General features: G+C 43.0%; 1 protein-coding gene across 2 annotated transcripts in view; it reads right to left on the reverse strand.

Annotated features, from left to right (window-relative positions):
- Nucleotides 1–23297, reverse strand: part of IMMP2L (inner mitochondrial membrane peptidase subunit 2) — a 665729-nt gene extending 642432 nt beyond the window's left edge. The window contains exons 1-2 of one of the 2 annotated variants that reach the window (XM_054989415.1): nucleotides 23229–23297; nucleotides 9439–9576 (exon numbers count right to left, since the gene is read on the reverse strand). In XM_054989415.1, the coding sequence (XP_054845390.1) occupies nucleotides 9439–9573 (135 nt within the window). In that variant the 5' untranslated portion in view covers nucleotides 9574–9576; nucleotides 23229–23297. Of the gene's footprint in view, nucleotides 1–9438; nucleotides 9577–22444; nucleotides 22528–23228 lie in introns of those variants that run through there. The other variant, XM_054989414.1, reaches the window with a different exon arrangement.
- Between the last annotated feature and the right edge of the window lie 1927 nt (nucleotides 23298–25224).

The following is a 25224-nucleotide window of genomic DNA, read 5'->3' on the forward strand; positions in this document are numbered from 1 at the left end:
AAGTGTTTCCTTTGCAGGTGGCAAGCCTTCCACTGGAAGCTCACAGAGAGAAGAGGAATGTTGTGTCTACATATATCAGCCTTTCTGACACCCTTGAGAAACTTTCACTTTCTCACCCTCGGGCCGATTGTTTTGAGAACCGAGGGGGAGGATGGGGCCCACAGGGAACTGCTATTCTGTACCACTGCTTTTGCCTGTCATTCGTAACAATTTCTAAGCTCAGCCCTGATCCTTGGATCTGGGAATGTGGACTTATATTAGTTGTTTATTTTCAGTAAAAGCCTTTTGGAATCAATGAACTCTTGTCTCATTGCAAGGGGTAGTCTGGATTGCAACTTTTATTCAAGACTCAGTCTGACAGCCGCCACCAGCTCTGTAGCGCACGCCCCCACATCCAGTACCCTGTCCGGCACCCCCTTTGGCACCTCAGTACTCAAGGCAAGGGCTGGACCTGCCTCAATGGGTGTGCCGGCCCTGACTACGAAGCATTCCAAGCAGTTTAAGAACAGAATAAAATAAACTTTCCTGCATTTACAGAAATGCCAACTCTCAATTAAATCCCATTAGTTGAGAACCAGATGATTTACAGCACCTATACAACAGGATCCTGGGTCTGGCCAAGAGACAGTTCAATTAACAGCTAATTCTACTGCAGCTGACCCACCTCATACTTCTGAATTGATGGTGGGCAACTACTCTTCTCTAGAAGCCAGCCCGACATCCCATTTATATGGACCAGGAGTTCCATACTTGGATCCAAATTAAAAATTCTGACAATATATTCATACGTCTGCTTCCTGATGACTTCTCGTCCCTCCGAAAACTGTGATGTCATACAACAGAACACCTGGACAGTCGCACAAATAAGCTCCAGTAAATCCTTGTTGCTCTAGATCCTTCAAAGAAAAAGCAAGGTGGAAGATAAGAGGGCAAAAGGGCATCTTAAATTTCACTGAAGGACAATCTGCAACCAACAAAGTAATAAACTCTTCTAGTAAGCTTTTAGTAAGCTTAATTCTTTTAGTAAGCTTAAAAATATTTACACCTGGCTATAATTAACTCCCAACGTGGCATATAACCATAAAAAATTAATATAGAGAAACCCTATATATGAATACATAGGCATAGGGATATGCACTTCGGATTCAGGAGTCAGGTTTTGGACCCGAATTGGGCCCAATCCAGAAAGATTTGGCATTTCCAAATCAGCCTCAGCGTTCTTGAAGCGATTCGGAAATGCCTACGCAAAGCTTACCCTAAGTGCTTCAGAATGCTTTGGTAAACTTCAGTTGGCACAGCAGCAATCCTTCTCTTGCTGACTGTTCCTGCAAACTTGCAGGAAAAAAGCGCTTCCTGCTAGTTCCCACCTTTTTTTCACCTGATGGGAGAGGAGGAGTGAGTGAGTGAGTGAGTGAGTGAGGGAGGGAGGGAGGGAGGGAGGGATTCTCTCTGGAATGAGAGTGCCTTTTTGGAAATGCTGCAGAGATTTAAATTGGAGACTTGCCTTTTAGCCACCCTCCATTTTGCCATCGCCTGGAGACATGAGACTGGTGTCTGCTTCCTGCTGGCTTGCCTCTGTCTCGGTGGACTGGGCTGTGACTTGACTGGCCTGCCTGGGACTTACTGCTGGACCTGCTGTGCTAACTTCTGAACCTGCATCCAGAGTCTGGTAGGAGAGTCACTAGATTCACTCAGTTTTTTTCTCTTTGGGGGAAGGTGAATAGGGGCATCTTCTTTGGGGGAGCCATAACATGGCTCCCCAAAGTCCAATCTTTCTGAAACTTGGGGGAGGGTGTTGAGAGGACAGGTAGGGAGTAGGCCCCTGCAAAATTGGTGCATTTTTCTTACGAAATGCCACCCCCAGCCACCCAGAAAGCCCCCCTAGTTTTCCCCATAGGGAATAATAGGCAATAATGGAGATTCCCTATAGGGGAGAAAGGAGATTATTCCCCATAGGGAATAATGGAGATTGGATAGAGGCACTTTTTTGGGGGGACCATAACATGCCTCCCAAAGCCCAATCTTTCTGAAACGTGGTCATGAGAGGAGAGTTAGGATAGAGGCCCCAGCAACTTTGGTATTATTAGGTAAGAAAATGCCACCCCCCCCGGGCCCCAGATAGCCGGGAATGGTGTTTCCCATTGGAAAAAATGGTTGATTCTTACCTAATAATCCCAAAGAAGTTTAAATACCCGATGCCTAAGCGGTAAACTGCTTCAGGACTCAGGTTTTCCCGAAGTTTTTTTCCGCTTCAGTAAACCCAAAGTGGGAAACCCAAATCTTTTTTTGGTGCTCAACCCAGTATAGGCACAATGGCGATATTTACCAGTTCTGAGTATTAGCACCTTTGCGGTGGAGGAGGCTCTCTCAAGTGGAAATCAGTGCAACTGTATATATGAATATTAATACATTTTTTAAAAAAGCACTTGGCACAGGATAGCATCGTTTAATCTTGGAGGACGATGGCATAGTCTAAGTCCCAGGATTTTTCCTCCAAAGGGGTCAGAATAAGACAAAGGTGAACTCTGGGGCTGGCTGATGGGAAACAAGCCAAACTACCAATGCAGCTCTTCTGCCAATCTTAATAAAAATTGTCTAATGTAACATCACTTTATATATTTAAATTATGTATGTACACATACATGTAAATGTACATGCTAGAAATCCATGGTGTGAAAGAAGAAACAAGTTCCTCCTACACAGCTTCCAGGATTTTATGAGTTCTCAGGGACTTGAACATTTTTGTGTCTACGTATTTTTTGTTTCTCAGCTGCTCTCAATGTCTATGCCACCTGAAACATACCTGGATCTAGGGAGGCTGGAGCTTTGGGTTGTCTTATTTTTCTTTTAATTCATAATTCACAACAGGGATCCGCAACCTTTTTGACCTTGCATGCAGCTTTGGAATTCTGACACACATTGGTGGGCACAGCCATAAAACAGCTGCCACATGAGGCACAGCTAGCTACAAAATGGCTGCCATAGCTTAGCTTTGGTCAAACAGTTAAGATATATGCTGTGGTGGCAACATTTTTAAAAATCTGCACAGCCAATCAAATCTCCAATGGTCAATCAGAAGCTGTGCTGGGCAAAACTCCCACTTGGTCCCACTAACTTTCTAAAAACACTTGGCGGTCACCAGGAAAGGTGTTGGTGGGTGCCAAAATGCTCACGGGCCCCATGTTGGGGACCCCTGATGTACAAAGTTGTTTTTTGCAAACCCCTGAACTTGAGTAGTCTGAGTATATAGTAGGGTTGCCAGGTCTCCCTGCACTCCCAGTGGGAGATGGGGGGCTGGCACCTACCTTTTGGTCATCGTGCAAGCTCTGGCCGCCCTGGGAGTGCTCCCACGCTCCATGGGGGTGCCTGACTTGGACCCGATTCGGCCCAAATAGGGCTGAATTCGGCCCAGATCAAGCCCAAATCAGCCTGAAACAGGCTGCTATGGCATGGGGGAGCACTCTCCCACCTGGCAGCAGCCCAATCTGAGCTGTTTTGAGCCCGAATTGGGTCATTTGGGGCCCAAATCAGGCGGTATCGAGCCCGAAACAGCCTGGATTGGGCCTAAAAGAGCCTAGAACAGGCCACTGCCATGGGAGGAAGCACTCTCCTAACTGTCAGCGGCCCGATACAGGCCAATTTGGGCCCGATCCAGGCCATTTCAGGCCCGCAGGAATGCACCGTGCCACCCGGGAGCACGTTCATAAGACCTGTGCCTCACCCGCTGATCAGGTAAGTGGGGGCAGGGGGTGGAAGGTGGGAGTGGGGGATCCCCGTCCCCAGCAGGGGAGTGGCAACCCTAATATACAGAGACCCCTACCTTGTCAGGGTGTGGCTTGGTTCTTTGCTATTAGTTACTATAATATATCATTACTGTTTTCTGAAGGGTAAAAGAAAACTATCACAGTATCTAATATCCACTCAAACTATTTATTTATAATAACATTAAAATACGTTTAAGTAGACCCTTCAGCCACAAATATTTGCCATAAATAAACATTACAAGTTAAATAGGTCAGAACAGTAGTTTAGGTCAGAATAGCAGCCCAGTGAATAACAGGAATTACAATAAATGTGTATCAATATGACGCGAATAGAATTCTTACTTGATTTAATTTTTTAAAACCATTTATACCTTGCTTTTCTTCTATAGTAGCGCTTAAAGCAGCATACAGACAATAACCAGGTTTCTCGTTCAGGGAACTGACCAGACACAGGCCTGATTATTTTCAGCAAGGTCACCACATCATGCGTTGTTCAATATACTACAACCATCTACAACCAAAGGCACTAAAAATAGCATAACACAATAAGAAATACACCATCCATTTAAAAATCTAATAAAGCAGACAAACAAGGAACAGTGGCCGGCACAGTCCCTGCTGGGGAAGGAATAATGCAAGAAACACTACCTTTCTTCCCAATACCTCAACATGTTTTCATTTTTAAACTTCTGTTTCAAGCACTTTGGGGCATCACCTCAAGCCTAGAATGAACTAAGGCTGCAATCCTATCCATACTTACTTGGAACAAAACAGGGCTTTCATCTGAGCACATGTACATAGGATGAAACTTGTATGTTGCTTCATGAACTACCACTGGTGCTATTGCCTGTAGACCCACAGAGCCAATATGCACTAACACCATGATGTACAAACCAAGGTCATTAATTAAAATGAATGAAAGACACAGCAATTTGGGAAAAGAAAATCACAGATGGTTTATAAACTCTGAATGGTTGTATTTGTATGAAACAAAAGCCCAATAAATGCATAGTGAATAATCACCTTTACATGAAAGAAAGAAATCACAAAATCCATAGCAACTAATAACGAAAATGAGCTCAACAGCTGTTTCTATTTCACATGTAAACAAATAATAAACCTTTTAAAATATATTAATAATTTGTAAAATTATTACTTTTCTCAGCTCCAGCTGGTACTCTAGCTGCAGTCCTTTTTTAAAAGACTGAAAACCAGCAGAGGCTCTCGCAGGTGTGCAACTGCTAAAAGGCACGATTTGGCCATGGTTAAAAATGCTCTAATCATAACCAAATGAGGTTACTATGAAGTGCTCTATTGGGGAGACCTTTGAAGACAATCCAAAAGTTTCAATTATTGCCGAACACCAATAACAGTCAGTGTGGTGTAGCACTTAGACTGTTGGACTAGGATCAGGATCCAATCCCCACTCTGCCATCAAAGCTTGCTGAGTGACCCTGGGCCAGTCACACACTCTCTACACACCCTATGTCACAGGTTATTTTGTGAGAATAAAATGAAGAAGGGGAGAATGATGCAAGCTTTGTGTGTGGGGGGGGGTGTCTCCATTGGGGAAAAGGCAGGGTATAAATGAAGTAAATAAATGAAGAAATAAGCAACAGCATAGCTGCCAAATTGTTAATTAGTACCTCCTATAAAAAGTACACTTCTGCAGTGCTGAAACAACTTGACTGGCTGCAGAATCACTTCCGGGCCACTCCAAAGTGCCGGTTATCAGCTTTAAAGCCCTAACTGGCTTAAAACTGCTAATACCCAAAGGACTGCCTTTGGGTTAACATTAGTAGCAGGGCCTTTGCTGTTGTGAGGCCCCAGACGTGGAGGACACATCCCTCAGCTATTTCCCTGGCACTGAACCTGTTGAACACCAGGGCACCAGGTATTTGTCCAGACCTTTAGTATAAAGTATATACCTAGTAGCGCCTTGCATTCCAAGGAATTTGTATTAAACAAAAAAGTGAAATGGTTTAAGCACCTGCTCTTTTAATGAACAATATTCTCCAGCCACTGTGAAGTAGCACCCTACACACCCCAGTGCCTCAGTTCAAAACAAAAAAACAAATACAAATGAAATGAAGAGAAGTTAAGTCATATTCCTAGGTTTTGAAAAAGACTTTTAATTTCAGTCTCAGCATGACACAGGATAATGAATGCACAAAACCAGTCAGGAATCTAAAAGGTCTATTACAAATCCAATTCCTGTGGATCATATGGTGAAAGCTTCAAGTTAAGAAAATCATATATCCGACACAAGTGTGTTATTGATGAGTATAAGGCTTCATGCTGACAAAACCTCACTCCCCATCACATCATCTAGCTTTTCAAACACACTGAACATAATTCACTCTCTGGAGTGCGAGATAAAGAAATGGAGATGAATTTGTCACATTTTCCTACTGCAAGCTAAACATGTAATTTCCCCCTTGTAGTCTGAAAAGGTTAGTGCTGCCAAGCCTGTACCTGCAACCCCTGAGAGATTTTAAGGGCAGGGATGTATTCATCCCAGGAAGCTACATCACTTCTGGTTGCTGCTCTAGGAAACTCCTCAAGTCTCTATCGTAGGAACCATAAAGATGGGAGGGGTACACAGGCATCTCCTGAACATGACATCACTTCCAGGATTTGACGTTCTCTGCCCTCTTTTCTCCAATAACAATCATCAGTGGTGGCATGAAATAAAAATGGGCTACATAATGATTGATTTATTCAGCACATGCTAGAGAAGTTTATGATATGGCAAACAAGTTCTGCCGAACAAAAGCCTGGGTTGTAACCTTTATGCTCGACAAATTACTTGCCCCAAGTTCATTGGTTCTAGTCTGCTGCAATGGGAGGATACAAGTAAAAACAAAGGAGTTAGTAAGAAAATTCCATTCTAGTTAAAAAAGCACATTTGCGGTCACTAGGCTAGCAGGTTGCTAAGGGTCTTATCTGTAGTGACCCTGAAATACAGACCATTCTGAAACAAATCAGTTGCATCATCCTTGAATATACGGAATAGATGACACAAAACATTTTTGGTTAGGAAATCCTGCTCCCACATAAGTAGTATAAATAGAACAATTAAAAGCTATTTGAATTGAACAGATTTTAGATGTTTGGATTCTGGTGCCTTTGATAAGAGTTTAAGTTCCGAAGAAAGGGAAGAGTAGGGAAGAGTTACTAAGCAGGTAACCTAAATAAAAAATACATGTATATACTAATCAGCAAAACTACAGAGATCTGGGCCATTTTCTCACATCTTTCCCCCTTGCACAAAATGGCACAAAACTCACGGAACAACTTCGTCTTCATGGCGCGATTTCCCTTCATGACTCCATTTCATGGCACGATGACATCAAAAATCATGTCATGAAATGGAATCATGACGGGAAATCGCACCACGAAGACGCTGTTGTTCCATGAGTTTTGTGCGGTTTTGCGCAAGGGAAAGGTGTGTGAAATTGGCCCTTGTTACCAAAGGAGATTTTACTGACTGGTCTGTCTTTACAAAATGATTATTATACTAGTCATTGACATAGACGGAAGGTCTTGATTTGCTTTTAACTAAGCACAGTGGCTCCTGTTTGTTTGTTACACTGTTCTCTCTTGGCAAAATAATTTGCAAAGCCAGGCTGAAAAAATACCTCCGATACAAAAGCACAGCAAAGTTAAGATGTAGGAGGGACAGGATTTCAATTTAGAAGTGAACAAGTAGAGTCATGCATAAGATTTTCCACTTTACTCTTATGCCTCTGTCCATTGTGCAAGGGAGAATTTTTATTGTCTGTGAACCCTTCAGCATTTTACCTATCTGCATGATATTTGGCAAGGATGTAAAATCCTGGAGAATGCCATTACAACTGGGTGCACAGTAAAGAAGTTACAGTAAGAAATGCATTCCCCTGTTAACACCAATTAACAAAATGAACGCAAAGCCGTAATAAAGAAAAAAATAAAATCAAAATGAAGTATTTTGTGCAAACGCCTGCAAACAAGATAGTGATTGTTGTTGTAAAGGAAGACGTTCTACTCCTACTGAATCATTTGTATTTTTGGAATGAGAGAACGGCAAAAAAATAGGAAAACAAACAAAAATAAGCCAGATGTTTATATGAAAGGTTAAGTACCTCAATAAGTAAAAGAGTAGAAGAGAATAGAAACTGTGACCCTGGAGGGTAATGCATAACAAAACAGGGAGACTAATGATAACGGACATCTGTTCTTTGTAGACCAGTTACGATGAATGACAGAACTTGAGGGTTGGATCTCACAGAAGATCTCTGCATGTACAAGACTTGTCGAGCAAAAAGAAATGCTAAAGTTAATCCTTGCTGTCTGCTTTCCCTAAGTGAAAAGTATTTGCCGCCTAGCGCTGATGGGGGAGGGAGGAGGACGCTTGAACAAACCCAGACCACACAAAGCTTGGAGAAAACATGGCCACAACTTTATTGAAACAGCAGCAAAGGAGTATTAGCGCAGCATGTGGATCAGATCCCAGAAAAACATCGGCTGACCCGCCTGCCAGCCGATGGACCTCAACCCCCCCCCCAGACTCTAGCTGGGGGAGGGAACCATAGGAGTGGCATTTGAGGGAGATCACCTGGGTGTACACCCCTGAGTGATTCCCCTGCCACCTGGGAGTGAGGATGCGGTGGCAGCCCCCGAGCTGGGCATGCACCCCAAGCCTCACTCCCAAGATTCCTTATGGGAATCCCCTAACGGGGAGCCTGGGGCGCGGAGGCCCCCAACTCCCCAAAAAGTGATCTGATGCAATGCCCACCGCCTGACAGTTGTGACAAAATGGAACACAGAAAATAAGGGAGAGGTGGGAGGGAGATGCAACGAGCCGAAGTGAGGGTGGGCGGGGATGGCAACTGGTTAAATACCCAGCTGCCGGACCTGAGTGAAGACTGCGGACCTGAGGTTCGCAGTCCCCGCCCCGCCCCTCCACGGAGCCAGCCCGACCGCCCTGATTGGCCGGCTCCAAAGTTTGAATTTGATTCGTCGGCGGCCCACCTGGGGATTCCCCGGATGAGCCGATGCGACAAAGACGCTGACCTCACTCCCTCCCAGCTCGACGGCAGCAACCAGGCGCCCGGTAAGTCGGACGCCTCCGCATCCCACTATCTTTTCAATACGTACAAGATATAGCACATGGTATTTCTTCTGATACAATTTCAAAGCAAAGAAAGAGTATGCACACCTACTGTATATGCTCCATACCTGCACTGCTTCATCATTAAACATTATACCGAAGAGCTAAATGTTGTTGCAGCCCTTGAACGAAACTAAATGTCTTAAACAAACACACACACTTTCTTTCTGCTTGGATATTTCTGGATCCAACCTATTAGTTCTAACAATAGTTATATAAAATTTAAAATATAGTTTTAAACATCTCAATGAAGTGTAGATCTAACAAAAGTTTGGAAGGTTAATTAAATATGTTAGCTAAAATTAGGATGAGTTGTGCATATCCCCATACAACACAAAAATAGCCAAACACATCAGAAACTTTCCATTTTGTGATGATAATCCTTACCCATAAAGATAGGATAAAACAAGTGCAATGCTGAAAACCATGTATCCCCCTTGCTTCTGAAACTGGATTGTCAGTTCTTTATCATTCAAGACTTGCACAGGTGAAAACAAAGAGGGAAGAAAGTTAATTTATTACCTGCATGGAAGAGCCTTCTACTCTTGCTATGCAAGCCACTCTGTCGAGAAAAGTTACAGTCACAGGAACAGCAACAAAGAATCCTTTCAAAAAGGCTTTAATATACCTTCGCCCAAAGCCTTGCATCTGTGCCATTATCTGAAAGACAGAAAAAGGGTAATAATTGTGTTTAAAAAAAAGCTTCAGAACAATACAAAGTGTTTTCCATGGCATCCAAAGAAACCAACACTATGCAGTAATAATTTGTCAATGATCTTCAGAATTTGCTTGTAAAAAAAAAACTTTGTTCAACAGAGACAAATCTTAAGTAGCTGAAATAATAATTGGTTCAATCAATGACGAGTAAGTGGCAAAACTGAACATCAGTATTTTGTAGCAATTTATTTTTTAGCTATTCGTGATTGTATTGTTAGAAATGATTTTCATAAATCAATTTCTACAGTCAGTTTACAACAACTTAACAGAGGGAGAGACGAGCTGTAAATTCTTATAAACAAGAAAGTTTCCAAAAATATGACTTGGAGAATCAGACCGATCATCACCAACTACCCAAAAGTTAATCATCAGAGGAGGCTGGCAACTAAAGATCTATGCCAAGTAAGAAACATTTGTTATGCATATAAATGATTATGTGATCCGCTCAATAAATTCATTCATTAAATTTCATCTATCACGTTAATCTAGAAGCAGACCAGCTCAATTCACATGATCCTCTAGACCTCAGTCTGGAAGATCAGAAGGAAGCCAATGGGTTTGCATACTTCCTCCTAGCTCTTCCCTCTTGCCTTCCCGTTAGGGTTATCAACCTCCAGGTGGGGCCCCGGAGTTCTTCTGGAATTACGACTGAACTCCAGACTGCAGAGATTAGTTTCCACGGAGGAAATGGCAATGTCAGAGGGTAGACTACGGCATCCCGTTCATGCTGACATCTACCTTCTCCATGCACCAGCCACCAGTCTCCAGGAACTTCCCAAGCCACAGCTGCTTTCCATTTGCTACCTTGATGTTAAATTGAAAACCTGTCTCAAATAATGATTTTCATTGCTGGTTTAGAGGGCAAACATGAATCATAGTTCAAAAATCCAGATACCAAGGAAAACTAGGATTTGTGTTACAGAGCAAACTGAAAGTAAAATTGCGTCTGAGAAGAGAGGGAGAGCGCTTAAGCCTGCATTGCATTCATAATTCTCTAAAACCATGGTTTGCAGAAACTTCTGCACCAAATTTGTACCTATGGTTCCTATAATCAAGTTGCTTAAATAACAGGTAACTAGTTGGCGTAACAGAGTAACTTATAAAACTAACATGCTAGCTCTGGACATGCGTTTCAGTAATAAGGCTCAGTTCAAGGCACACAGCATAGTAGTTGTTTGATTATCAACAAACGATCAATCGATCACAATTTCTACAGATTTTTCTGAAGTGATCTCACAGATTTAACGTCCTCAATGACAACCATCTCCTAGAGAAAACGCAACCAATTTAATCTTATTTTTAGCAAAATAACCAAAGAGTAAAGAGATCTGTAGGATAAAGTCCTTTTTTGCATAGGTGGTTTTTGCCACATTTGGCTCCGTACCTCTTCGGATTTTCTTCCTTATTCTGGATGATCAACTTCCCCTTCAGATTTCAAAGATTCTCTTCCAAATTTTCTCTCTGTGCAGAAAAAGCACAGTCAGAAAACTCGAAAAAGAACCCTTGAAACGTAGCCTTGAAATCTGAAGGGTGAGTTGATCATTCGGAATTCAGAAGAAAATCCAAAGAGGTATGGAGCCAAACACACCAAAAATCACCCTTGCAAAAAAAGGCCACAGTCAGGAAAAGATGGAGGATTAACCTTTGTACAGGATTAGCCCAGCACCGGATTATTTTACACGATCAAACTGTTTGCCCAGAAAAAAGGAGCAAGTACGTAAATTACCTTTGCATTATAATAATACAACAAACAAGTTTCATTCTAATAATCCTCCTGCTGCCTGAAAATGAAGATAAAAAACACAGCAGCTTTATATCTGCCTCAAACTTGGCAGTATACATTTTTATCCTGTACTTTCTGCAAGAAACTCAGGAAAGCATGCATGGGTTCCTATCCTCATAACAACCCTGTCAGGGTATACGAGGCAGACTGAAACAGTAACTGGCTAAGGCGACCCAGTGAGCTTCAGAGCTGACTGGAGATTTGAACCGGGATTTCTGGGTTCGGACTCAACATTCTGTGACTAAACAGAACTTCCACATTCGAAGGCAGTAAACCTCTGAATACCAGTGCCATGAGGCAACATCAGATGTGTTCTGCAGTGCACAAAACAATATATTTACTGTTTTACTCAACAGAGTGCAAACTGTTTCTGTCCATTGCACCTGTGTTAGACAAACCCAAACCCAAACAACCAGAACTGCAAAGTGGACAAAGCATCCATTCACAAAGAAAAAGTACTGCGTTTTAAAGTAAATTATTCAGTGGTTCTCTGACAGCACAGAGCCAATTGCGATTAGCTGTATGTTTCCAAACTCTGCTATTCTGCAACAAAAGAATATTTGCAGAGCAAGTGGACCGACTTACTGATTAACATATAAAAACCTCATTTTATTGAGCATGAACTTTTTATATTAAAGGTTTTTTTAAAAAAAACATTAGTAACTGAACCATGTGTTCATATCTGAATGTTGTGTTAATATTACCAATTAATTGCAACTGATAATACCCTCTCTTTAAATATTGACAGGGAAAATCAAAGTATTAGCAAATTAGAATACTCAGAAGCATGTAGAAGTCTAGCAGCCTTTTATGATCTCTTTAGTACGAAACTTCACTCCCCGAAGTCATTAAAAAAAGAAGAAATTTTCCACAGGCATTTTAAGTTTTATGTCAACAGGGTTCCATCCTCAATGTTGCATCCATGATCAAAGCCAGGTGTTCATTCCTTAGAAGGGTTATTTGCGGGGAGGGGGTGATAGGACTATGAACAATTTTCAGGGACAGCCTATATTCCTAGCTTGATGTCCACCCAGCAGCATGCAGCTGTTTAAAAAATTCATACCTCACGAAGATCCTAACAAGAATGCCAGAAAGAGAAAACATCAAAGATATGTGATTAGAGATTACACATTTTTATTTGCTTTAGACATGAGCAATAAAGAGCTGTAACTGTCTTATCTTCTCATATACAGCACTAAAGGGAAAAGGGGAGAAAATGGCACGTTACCTAGACTAGCAGAGATGAAACTCACCAGCAAATAACAGGTCAGAATCCAAGGAAGCCCACACTGAGCAACACAGAGATTAAGGCAGATGGAGCACAGCATTATCTGGAATGAAGTGCTAGTGTACAAAAGGTCCAAGGACCATAATGGGTCTCCAGCTGGTAATACAACATATGGAGGAGAGATGCTATTTAGATAACTCTCTTCCATTTAAAATGCTTCTGTTTATTTCTTTCACTCACCTGCGCATTTGAAGGCTCTAAAAAAAAATGACCCCCCCCTCAACCAAATACACTCATGAAGTAATACATGAAAAATCAAATCACAAAGGTACAAATCTCAGCACTTAAAATTTACCCACATGGATGACATGAATGTACATCGATAAAATCACAGCATTCAATCCCAAAAGAAAGAAAGAAATGACCTCTGATGTGCTTTTCATAAGACACAGGGTGAAAGGCTGCCAAAAGGCTGCAAGATCAAACATCATCAGCTTATTTCAACAGTCCACAGAAGTCAGTAACTACGTTGCCGTTGTCTTATCATTGCTTGTACATTAAGTGCCCAGCATCTTTGTAAATTTATCAAAAGAAATGTTTTCTTCCAAGCTACTACCCCTGAGAAGACTTTTCCAGTGCATATAATATGTGCAGAAAAGTAAGCTGGAAACAGTCTGGTGCATCTAGAATAGGAGATCTATTAAGTCTACATGCATAATTACAGGGACGTTATTTATCCCAAACCAGCTATCTTTCTTCTGTCTTATTTATACCAGGGTTTCTCCAAAGGCAGTGTATAACCAAAGTCAGACAAGTCTACTGAAGTGAGTCAAGTGAACTGATTTAGAGCTGGGAGAAATAAAATGATATGATTCTCCCACAGCACCTTGAAGTTACAGAAAGGTATCAGCAGAACAAGCAGTTCCAACCAATTTCAGTAAACAACCTTAGTATAAAATAGTTTAAGCATTCATTCAAAATAATTATCTTTTGTACAGTCATTTCAACTGTTGAGGTGCTTCATGTATCATCGTATTTTTGCATTCCTTATAATAACCCTGCAAGATAGGTCTGTATTACTAACTCAGTGCTGTCAATGGGAGGGAGCTGAGGCTATGACAGTATCTCTAAAGACTGCTTTCAGACCAGGGCGGTCGTCACACGGGCTTCTATTTAGCACGAAAATGGGGCAATTTCCCGGCAAACACCCACCTTATTCCAACACTGATGCGATTTTCTCTCTTCTGCTTTGTGCTTGATAGTTGCGATATTTTGCGCCTCAGTGTGAATGTCTCACATCGATGTTTTTCGCCTCGCCACGCCATAGGCCCACCCTTTTTTTCTCTCCTCAATCCCAGAATCCATTTCTCCCAAGACTCCCCCTTTTTTTTGTAATAATGTCCTTATATTGCTATAACGACATCACACAACGAAAATTTTCTGCTGAAGAAAACAAGTAAAAATGACTGAATTGCCATTAGAGAAATTTTTATTTTAACCCAGAACCACACCTCGCTAAAAATGGCCGTGTTCAGTCATTTTCCAGGTTTTTTAAACATTACAGTTGGGCTACCGGCATGTTTATCTAATGTTATTCCATTATAGCGGAATTAAACGCCAAAAAAAATTTTTTTAAGGGGGAGGAGCTGCTTCTGCGCCTATTAGAGAGAACGGAACAGAGCGCTTAGGTGTGGACAGCTGGGAACGCGAAGAAACGCGAGGTGACCCAAAGAAACGTTACTGTGCCGATATCAGCCATGACGCTATATGCTGTAAATTTAACAGAACAGATGCCCGTGTGACGACGGCCCATTAATCAATCTCCAATTAAACCAAGATTGGGTACAAACAGGACTTGTTGCTGTGTTTGCAAATACAAGGAGTCCTAGTTTGAAACTCTGATTCCTTGTGTGCTAAAAATGCAGGCACTTGGATAAATGACAGCTTGTTTATTCTCCATAACCCTGGATTAAATATGTTTATTTCAAAACATGAAACCTTAATCATGATATAACTCTTACCTCCCTTCTTGTGTAGTGCATAAGCATAGCAATGAGCCATATTCATGCACTCTCTCGGCTTAATAGGGGCTTGTTGTGACATCTAACTTCAGCCTAAGACGGGAAACCATACTAGTTGTCAGGAAAATAGGGATGATCTCTTCTTTCAGAAACAGTAGAGCACAGATAGCACAGAAGTAAACTTGTTTATGCGGAAGAGTGACAAATTCAATACCAGCTAGTATGGGGTTACTTCTGAACCAAGGAATGTTCACCCCCTGCTTCATATTTTAAGTTCCTACCAACCAAGACACACATAATAAAAACAAAAATCAATTAAGATACATGTAATAAATTACTTCGCTTTCCATCATCTAAAAAACAAATAGTTGTTGTGGGTTTTCTGGGCTGTATTGCCGTGGTCTTGGCATTGTAGTTCCTGACGTTTCGCCAGCAGAGCCTTCGACAATACATAAAAAAGAGAGCCTTCGACAATACATAAAAAACAAATGTTTGTAATCCAGATCGGTTACATCAACTGATTTTAAACAAGCTGCCAAACAATTTTAAAAACACTGCCCGCCCCCCAACAAAAAAGAGCACAAAGCATATATTTCATTAAATTATATTGAATTCCTAAGAGAGTCTAATAGGAAGAATCAGGCAACATTTATGCATTGGGAAGGGGGGCAGGATTTTATCAAGGGCATTACTATGCATAATGATTAAATCATCTTTATCGGTAAACAGATAAAACAAAACAAAAAAAATAAAGGGGGGATATGCATGGTTTTTTATAAGCACAGGCAAACAATATGATCTCTAAGTTCAACATGAGCGTTAAATGAGCATTCTGCAAGATGTGTCATGGAAAGAATGTGAATATGTTTCTTACAGTGTGTGTCAAAAGATACTTCCCCAAATGTATACTCTATGGCCACCATCCAGCAGAGACAACGTGCCAGCATGCTTTCCTCTCCACAGCACACAGCCTACAGAATTATCTCTAAACAACATGCAGTTCCACTTCCTTTCAAGATGAAGGGGGACTCTAAAACAGCAAAGATCTCAAATTCTTCCAAGTTTATCAAACACCATAAATGCATGTTTTCAAAGGAAAACAAAATAACTAAACAAAAGCTTCCTTGGAGTACCCAGACAATCCAGCTAAGCACTAGATATAAAATCTTCAGTACAAAGATGACTATCTGCTTGGATCCACTTGCTGCTGGATCCTCCAACAGAGGATCCAACGTGTCAGCCTTTCAGACTTGCACATGGCTCTTTGAAAAAAGATTTATGGATCTGGACTTTGTGGTTGTTTGAAAGCTCAGTTCTCAATATTAGCTGTACAAAATGACACCTGGTGACTCACTACGGCGTCTTAGTAGCTGAACATGACATTACTATGCTTAATATTATAGAGATTTTTGAAGACAGCGTGAGGAAAATTGGTTTTTCAATGTTTCAAAGTAGAAAAAAAAAATTAGTATTCTTTTTCTCTGAGGCACATGTTTTACTCACGTGGCAATACTCTGAAGTGTGCCAAACACCCTCACAGTGATCTCAGTATATCCTCAAAGCACTGTCGCCTTATTCTTTGACACATTATTACAACTTAAATTAAATTAGAAGACACAGTACAAATCTATTTGAGAAATCCTTTGGTGTGGCACTGATATGGAATGTATTTATTCTAAGACCAGCTTCTAAAAAAAATTATGCCCTCAAAAAGCAGCTACAACACTGAACAGGCTCAGCCTTAAATTAAGATAAAATAATATCTTCAGTGTTTTGGAGTCCACAGATTCATTTTATTTATTTTCATCTATAGTATTCCCCCCATCCTTGGTTTGGGGCAAAAAAACCAATCATGTTGATAGGTTGGAATTTAAATGTACATGGAGTCACTGAATTTCAAATTCTCTAAAATCAAGTTTACAGAAGCATTTATTCAAAGTGTATTATAATACTGCCACTCTAAAAAACCCAAGTAAGAGAGAGCCTCAAACAAAAAAGGAAAATATGTAAATACACACACACACGAATAGGAAATTAAGAGCTTACAGAAGTTTTGACAAAAACAGTGGTGAAGGTATCAAAAAAATTTTCACTGAAAACCAAAATAGAAATGACATATTGCTACTGATATAAGGACAGTGTTACCAAAATCTCAGGAAACAAGTGGACTCTTTCTCAGTGGGCCAAAATTAAATTATTTCTATCTCACTTTTCCTAGTAACTCAAGGAATGTAATACTGCAAGATGGAGAGAGGATTATGGAACTTAGCTGCATTAAGAATGTGTTCTCATACATTTCTAGTAATGACCAGTGAAAGAAAGATAGTAATATGGTTTAACAGCAGGATCCTGTGAAAATTCCCCAGGTAAAAGCAAATGCACTCCTTGATACCAGCATCCCAACAGCAGAAGCAGGCCGCTTACAAAGGGTCTTTGTAAGACTGAGTTTTGGGGATAAATGCATCGAGCTACTTCTTTCCTTGAGCCCAAGGCATCTCAACTCCTGTAAAGGTAAGGTTGCCAGGTCCCCCCAGCAGCTGGCAGGAGGGGGGGGTGGTACCCACCGGTGCTCTTTCCTTTGAGCACTCTCCCAGTGTCTGTGCAAAGACATCACTTCTAGATGTGATGTCATCACCACACTGGCTGGGGGAGTGCTCCTGAGCTTCACATCGGCCAATTCTTCGAAAACTGGCCTGTTTGGGGCCAAAATCAGCCTCACTCGAAGCACAGCAGCACTCCGCAGCCAGCACAAGGACATCACCTCTGGAAGAGGCATCATCACATTCTGCTGTGAGCACCTCCCCGCCCCCCGCATGTTTTCCCAGGTTGCCTGCTGGTGGTGGGCATAGGGTTGCCAGGTCCGGGTTGGTAAATTCCTGGAAATGTTGGGGGTGGAGCCTGGAAAGGGTGGGGTTTGGGGAGGGCAGGGGCCTCAGTGAGGTATAATGCCCCACTGAGCCCACCCTCCAAAGCAGCCATTTTCTCCAGGGGAACTAATTTTTGTCACCTGGAGATCACTAGTAATTCCGGGAGATCTCCAGCCACCACCTGGAGGCTGGCAACCCTACCATTGGCAATTGCTGGGCCCCACCAGGAGTTTGCCAGCCAGTGCCAGGAGTTTGCCAGCCACCAGCAGGCACCTAGGAACACTATGTAAAGGGTCTGGGAGTTATAAGGAGTTGTTAACCAGATCAAACACCCCCTTTTCTCCAGAAATCATCATGAATCTTGCGCTAGGTTTGTGCACCCATGTTAGCTCCCTTACAGAGAGAGAGAAAAGGTTTTGAAATAATTTATTAAAATATTTATATTCTGCCCTTCTTCATGACTCAAGGTGGCTTACAAAGCATAATAAAATATCACTATTTAAAGCCAACAAAATAAAATGACAAATAACTTCCCTCCAAGATACCTGCAGTTTATAGCCCACTAAAAGCCCTAGCAAATAAAATGGCCTTGCAGCGTTTTCTGAAAATTTTTAAAGGTAGTGCACCAGCCAGTTACACAGAGTGTGAGCTACAGCTGAAGGAGGCAGGTTCTGGTTGATGCTAGGTGGGCTACATTCCATGTGTGGAAACAGCCAGTAGGCAGCAGCTTAGGAATGTAGCTGGTCCACAGGAAGATATGGGGTGAGAGTGTTAGGTTAACAGAAACAAGCAACAGAAGCAACTTGCTTTCCTTGGCAGCCTTTCCAAACTTCAGCTTCTCGATTTTTTATCCCAACAGTGCTTGTGCCCTGCTCTCTACTTCCAGAGATATTTCAAGCTTTTAGAAAGCATGGAGAAAGGCATGAGGGCACTCCAACATTCTGCTATTTCTTCTGCCAGGGTAGGAGGTCCCTTTACTGAAGTATCTGTTCACAGTCTCATTCAAGATACTGAGCCCTACCAATACATACAGTGATCGGCTAACATATAGCTTCATTGTCACCCATTTGGATGGCTACATTCAGTGTTTTCTATTAAGACCGAACTACACTTTCACAAACTACAGGGCATTCATGGAAAAGAAGAATTCAGATCAGGGCTGTGGCACAGGATGAGGGTTAGGTGTCACTCTCTCCTGTGGATTTTTCTCCCTACCTCAATGCTGCCCCACTAGCCATTGTTATTCAAGTGCCATAAAAGTTGTTCTACAAAGGGAGGGGGAGACTGTGCCACTCCTTGGTCCTTGACCCAGATTCCTCCCCACCCCCCGCCCACAACAGCATAAGGCATCTGAATATAGTCTCTGTAGTTATGCAGACATTTATAAAGAAACAACATAGAGCTATATACCAGCAGGGCCAGCGCCACCATTGAAGCAGGCGCCGCGGGCACTGAGGCGCTGAAGGGGATGCTGGAGGGGGTGCCAGGGGCGGAGGCGCGTGTCACAGAACTGGCGTGCCTGGCCCGCAGCTGCTGCAGCCGGCCAGCCCCGCGCCGCTGCCACCACCAACACACACCCATGGCCGGGCGCAGCAACCACAGGCCAGGCACGGCAGGCATCTGGGGTGGCATGCAGAACCTCCCCAGCCACCCACTGCACCCGACTGGGAGCGCGGGCAGCCTCCACGCACCGTCCCAGCCACCCGCTGGCCAATGGGGCCGGCTTGCTGCATGATGACATCATCCAGCAGTCCGGGGGCACGTAGGGGCAACCGCCGGCACCAGAAACTCTGGTGCTGTCCCTGTATACCAGCAACAAATATACATGGATCAAGTTCATGCGACGAAAACAAGACAGGCTTTGGACTAAGGTCTCAAAATATATCACAAAGATGGATTATGTTACATTTTCAACTCTACAGCCATACAAAGTCCTGCATATAATAAATGCCCAGCCAGTTTGCTATGAGGGCCAGTTTGGTGTAGTGGTTAAGAGCGACGGGACTCTAATCTGGAGAACTGGGTTTGATTCCTCACTCCTCTATTTGAAGCCAGCTGGCTGACCTTGAATCAGTCACAGCTCTCTGGAGCTCTCTCAGCCCCACCCACCTCACAGGGTGTTTGTTGTGGGGATAATAATAATATACTTTGTAAACCACTCTGAGTGGGTGTTAAATTGTTCTGAACGGCAGTCTATAAATCAACTGTTATTACTATTGTACAACTAACCAGTCAAAAAAGCAGGCTACTTAAAAACTAGCAACCAATATTCACAGCCTTAAAAGTAACAAGGGGGTAAAAATCAGGGTATGATTGTAAAGTAAGTTAATTAGAAGTTAAGTCCGCTGAGATTAGCTGGAAGTAAATCCCCTAACATATTTAGGAGCAGGGTAGCAGTCTGCTAATGAGTTCCCTTGAGACATATTCCAGCAAAGATTTCTCTCCTCTTCCAATTACACTCCAGGACCTCAGATAACTTTTGTTCTTCTGGTGTCTATTATGACACTTTCAGGCTGCAACTCCTCCAAAGGAGACAAAGAAGAGGTACTTCCTAGCACTGAGGTTTGGCACTGCAGTGGCTGGTTAAATGCTACCCTTGCTGTGACATGCAACACCTATCCACAGAATATATTTAATTGCAAAGGTAGGAGAGGGAAATGTAGTTACAATATGGTTACAAACAAGATTTTCCTGAAAATGTTTGTTTCCACTATGAAGCATAAAATATTTATGTAACGCGCCACTGACTAGGGAGCTACTAAAATTATGTAATTAATCACATACCCTTAAGCATGCTTTGAAGGAGTGGGAGGTAAGCTGCCATTCTTTAAACATCTTAAGTGGCAAATGATTAAATTTCTCCCCGCTCTTTTAAACATGCATAGGATTAGCTGCTTAAACTGTGCATGTTAGTGTCTGTAACTAAAGAAGAAATTATTTGGGGAATACAATCAGGGAAATGTAGATAAAGCAAATTAAATGTTATTTCATTCTACCGTTTCTCTGAATGGTATGTGGTATACGGTATGTGGTAATTTTAATCAGTGTCAATGATGGCACAAACCAAACTGGAAGCATTTAGGACCTCATGTGGTGGGGGGAGGGGGGGAGATGGGATATCAGCATTTTTTAAAATAATTAATTAAAACTAGAATACAAGTTGAGAATAACAGAAAAGGGTTTGCCAGGTTGCTTTTTAATAGTTCTGCATTGTTAATTTCCATGGGTGAAAAAATCATGTACTAAGTTTCTGAATCAGCCAGATATTCAATGACGTTAAAATGGTGGCAGTTCTGATTAATAAGAAGGATGATGCAAGCTATTGGCTACTAATAATTTTTCCAGTACTTGCTGAAAAATTAAATTGGTATCTTTAGTTATTCTATTCAAATATGTTGGAAATACCAGAAAACTCAACATTTGGCAGCTACAGTTCTGACAGCAGGGCAGGCGGCTGAGTACACTTTGTCTTGGACGTCTAGCTCTGCTCCATAATGTGAAGATGAAGGAAGAAAAAGGGCAGATTCCTGTCACTCTATGGCACATGGAATAGAGCATTAGAAGCTTTTTTCAGAATTTGGACTGAAAGGAGTCCTGGCACAAATTAACACCCAAGTAGGCATAATTTCATTTGTATTCTGACTCCCTTCTCCTTGATCACAAAGAAATAAATCATGTGAGACAATTCATCTACAAAATAGGATTATATTATTTAATACCTATATAATCCCACCATGCTCCTATGTAGCATCAGCAACCCTTACAACCACTGTAAGAAAGATCAGCAGTTGTTCACGGCTGACCTGCAATTTGAGCCAAAAAACTTTCTGCACATACTCAGAACATTACATCATGTCTTTATAGGTTTAGAATACATTTTTTAAAAAAGATGCATTTCATAGGAGCTCTGCTTAGGTGCAGGAGCAGTTGAGAGAGTAGACCATCTTGTGGATCTCCATCAAAGGAACCTGCATTTGCGTATCTTGGGAAACAGCGACCTCTCTCAGAATGCAGCACCACTCAACTACTTCCTTGGCTATAAAATTTCAGTAAAAATTTCAGATTTCAGACCAGAGAAAAAACACGATGGATTTTAGACACTTGGTATGTTTTGTTAGCTTGAAAATCCCAAAGTCTGTGTCACCTTGTTCTCCGGTGTAAATACATATGAAAAAAGGGGGTATAACTGCTTTGAGTATACACTGTAGCCCCCCCCCCAACTGTATTGACTTAGTGTAGTGCAAGAATTGCCATCTGTTGGGCAGGATAATGTTAGGCGAGTAGCTGCGTTGGTCTGCAGTAGACCAGCAGGATTTGAGCGGCTCCTTAGAAACCAGCAAGATTTTCAGGGTATAAGCTTTCGAGAGGCAGAACCCTGGAGATGATGTTTGGCTCCGGAGTCACTTTGTCTGGTTGTTGAGGAGCAGTCACAGCGCAGATCGCTGCTCCGAAGCAAAGCCCGCTTTATGAACTGGAGTGCATAAGGCTGCGAGCCTGTGCAAAATCGCACGTTCGCGGTTTTCTAATCTAGTCACCACCACCGACAGGAACCGGGGTCTGCTGCTCATTTTTTATTGACGGGGCAGCTTCCTACGGAGCTTTCCCGCACGGCGCTACTTGCGTATTTTGAGCCTGCGGTGTATATTAACTCGCTGTTGGCGTGGCCGCTCGCCACTGGTCCAGCGGGAGAGGAACCAGCTAACCAGCAGCAACAGCTCCTGCCTGAGGGACCTGACTCTTTCGCCCCACCGCCCTCCCGCTCTGGGGCTGGGCTCTCTCCCCGCCACTCCTGCGCGCCGAAGGGCTGCGACTGACCCGGCCCCAGTCACCGCCCCAGCGCCGCTTCTCCGCTCCGTCCCCTTCCCAGCCTGCGGGCCAAACCAGCCGCTCGTACTGCGGCGGCTCAACTCACCGCTTTTCTGCGGTGAAGAAGAGGAGGCGGGCACTCTTTGCGTCTCTCCTGACGTTCGGCGGGGCGAAAAAGAGCGTGCGCGCTCTCGCTCCCTCTCGCGGAAGATGAAGGAGCGTAGACCTGAGGAGCAGGACACGCGCGCTTGCGCGCTCACGCAGCTTCTGGCGAGCCTGACGGTCACCGATACCGGTTGTGGAACCAATCGACTTCCTTGTTACAGTCTTTGAGCCGAAAGCAGCGAATGAGAACGAAGCCCTTAGTGGGCCTAGCCGTCCAAGGGGATGGCCGCGTTTACAGCCGAGGCTGGAACAAGGGCGACTGAGGCTCCAACGAGTTTTACAGTTACCGAAGCTTGTGGGAAGGCTCCTCAAAAGGCGTGTAGATTCCTAGAGCTATTAAAAAGTAACCGGAGTCCGTCTTCCTGAAATAATTGCTTTGAATGAATTTAATTGCAAATCTATCTCGAAGAGCTCCCCGGTGGTTTTTTTTCCCTTTTCTGCCAGCATCTGACGGAATTCTTGCCTGCTGTGCTGGTGTCAAAATATCCTGCCATCAAGAAATTTACAGCTTTATGCTTTTTTTAAAAAAATCTCAGTAAGAAGTCAGATGTATAAAAAAAAAATCCGGTGCACAGAAACTGGCAGGGTTGGGAGCAGTGAATAGATCTTGGAATAGACAGTTTTCAGAGAAGGGGAGCGCTACAGCGTTAAAAAAAACCACTTTCCTGTCACACTAGGCCACCGCCAGGCTAGGGTGTGTAATAGCGAAAAGAAAATCTTCATACCAAACTCGTGACTGCAGACTTGCGTGCTCCATGGGTCCTCAGGCACCGCTCACATGGGGCCAGGTGGCGGCCTCAGGTGGCAGTTTTTGGGTACAGTAGCAGTCCTCCAGCCCTGCTTGTTCTAGTCCGTCCCAGGTGAGTGACAGCACCCCCCTCGCCCCTCAGCGAAGCATGCCTAGGGAGGCAGATAGGGGGCTTATTGGTGAACCGTGAAGCCTGCATGCGCTGTAGGGCCAAGTGGGGTCCAACTTTCAGATGTGTTCTGAGGCTGCCAAATGACATCCTTGACCTGGTTGGTTACAGCAAAGTTCAGTGACCCAGGAGTGAGTCAAGTGTAACTGGTAAAGAGTATCTCTGAGCAGGTGCAGTGTGCATAGGCTTCTGGACTGCTCTGTCAGAAGGGCCAGTTTCTCATGAAGTCTTGAACTCCAAGACCTGCCTCTAGGCAAGTGATATTTTAGCTCTGTCGCTTATCTGTCTGGGCCAGCAGGAGGACAGAATGAGTTGCAGCATCTCTGAGGCCAAATTAGAAGGCATCTGTCACGGGGAAACTGTCCTTTTAGGCAGCACTGAAGCACCCTTCTGACTTTCTCTCCAGCTCTAGGGCTCAGTGGTAGAGTGGCAGGTTCAGCGCTCAATTATTTAACTTGCTTGTGAGGTGGTTGGTCACTCTCCCCTGTTCCTGAGTTGCCCTTCATTGCATTGTCCCACTGGCACTGTTATAAGGCTTGATTTAAGCATGATGCTGGTGTGAAGCAGAGAGCTTTCTTATGTAATGGGTAGCTGATTCATGGAACTCACTGCCACAAGAAACAGACTCATGACTGTGATCTTAGATGGATTTGGAAAGGGGGATGGACATATTTATGGAGGGTAGTTCTGGCATTGGCTATTAGCCATGCTAGCCAGTTCAGAGGCAGCATACCATTAATTGTGGGGAACAGTCAGCAGGTGAGAGCTGTTGTCCGGGGGACTTGCTTGTGGGCTTCCCTGTGGCATCTGACTAGCCACTGTTGGGAACAGGAAACTGGGCTAGATAGTTCATGGGGTTGATCCAGAAGGTTAACTCTTACCTTGCATAGGCTCAGTGTCTCATTTAAAACATACTGGCTTGGTCTATATCCTTCAGCAGCTTTTCCTTGTCAGATGTAACTTAATTTTTTTGTCTGTTTGTTTAAGACATGTCTATCCTGCCTACCACCCGAATACGGTCCCCAAGACAAAGAACATCATGAATACCAGCACGTCTTTTTTTATGGAAAAATAACCACTGCTTATAGCCCATCCAATTTAATTCTTTGCTCAGTCCAGTTCAACTGAATTATTTTTCATTAACTGTGTTAGATTCATATAACAATACCTCACATTTGTACAGCAGGTTTCAAACACCTCCACGCACATTGGCTGTATTCCTAAAGACACATTTCTGGGAATAAGCCCCATTGAATGGGGCTACTTACTTCTCAGTAGCCCTGAATAGGATTGCTCCCTGTTATCTTCCCTCAACAGCCCTGTAAACCAGTATGATGTTGTATTTATTCAAAATATAGACTAGGGTGTCCCCCCCTCCCCAGGTGTGCCATCAAGAAAATGAGGAGGCCCGTCTTATATTTGCATGCAAATTACAAGTATGTACAATAATAGATATTTTGAGCATCACTATTTTAGAGAGGTGTTTCATCTCACATTCAAGGCCATCTTCCTTCTGAGTAAATATAGTAATCCCCACATAGCATCTGGAAGTTGATGCCAAGTGACCAATGGCTTGCCTTCCTCCCCCTAGTGAATTCTGAGCTGTGGGATTTCCAGTTCCATCCTAGACCAAGTTACATCCTTCTAAGCCTATTGACTTCAATGGACTTAGAAGTATCTAAGTCTGGTTGCGACAACATAAGATACTTTCATAGCCAATATGCTACACAAGCTCTCATGTAATAATTAAAATATAGCTAACCATTTAATATGTACGTTTCTGAGATCCAGTGGCATAGGACAA

The sequence above is a fragment of the Eublepharis macularius genome, chromosome 9, assembly GCF_028583425.1.
Source record: "Eublepharis macularius isolate TG4126 chromosome 9, MPM_Emac_v1.0, whole genome shotgun sequence".
Lineage (NCBI taxonomy): Eukaryota > Metazoa > Chordata > Lepidosauria > Squamata > Eublepharidae > Eublepharis > Eublepharis macularius.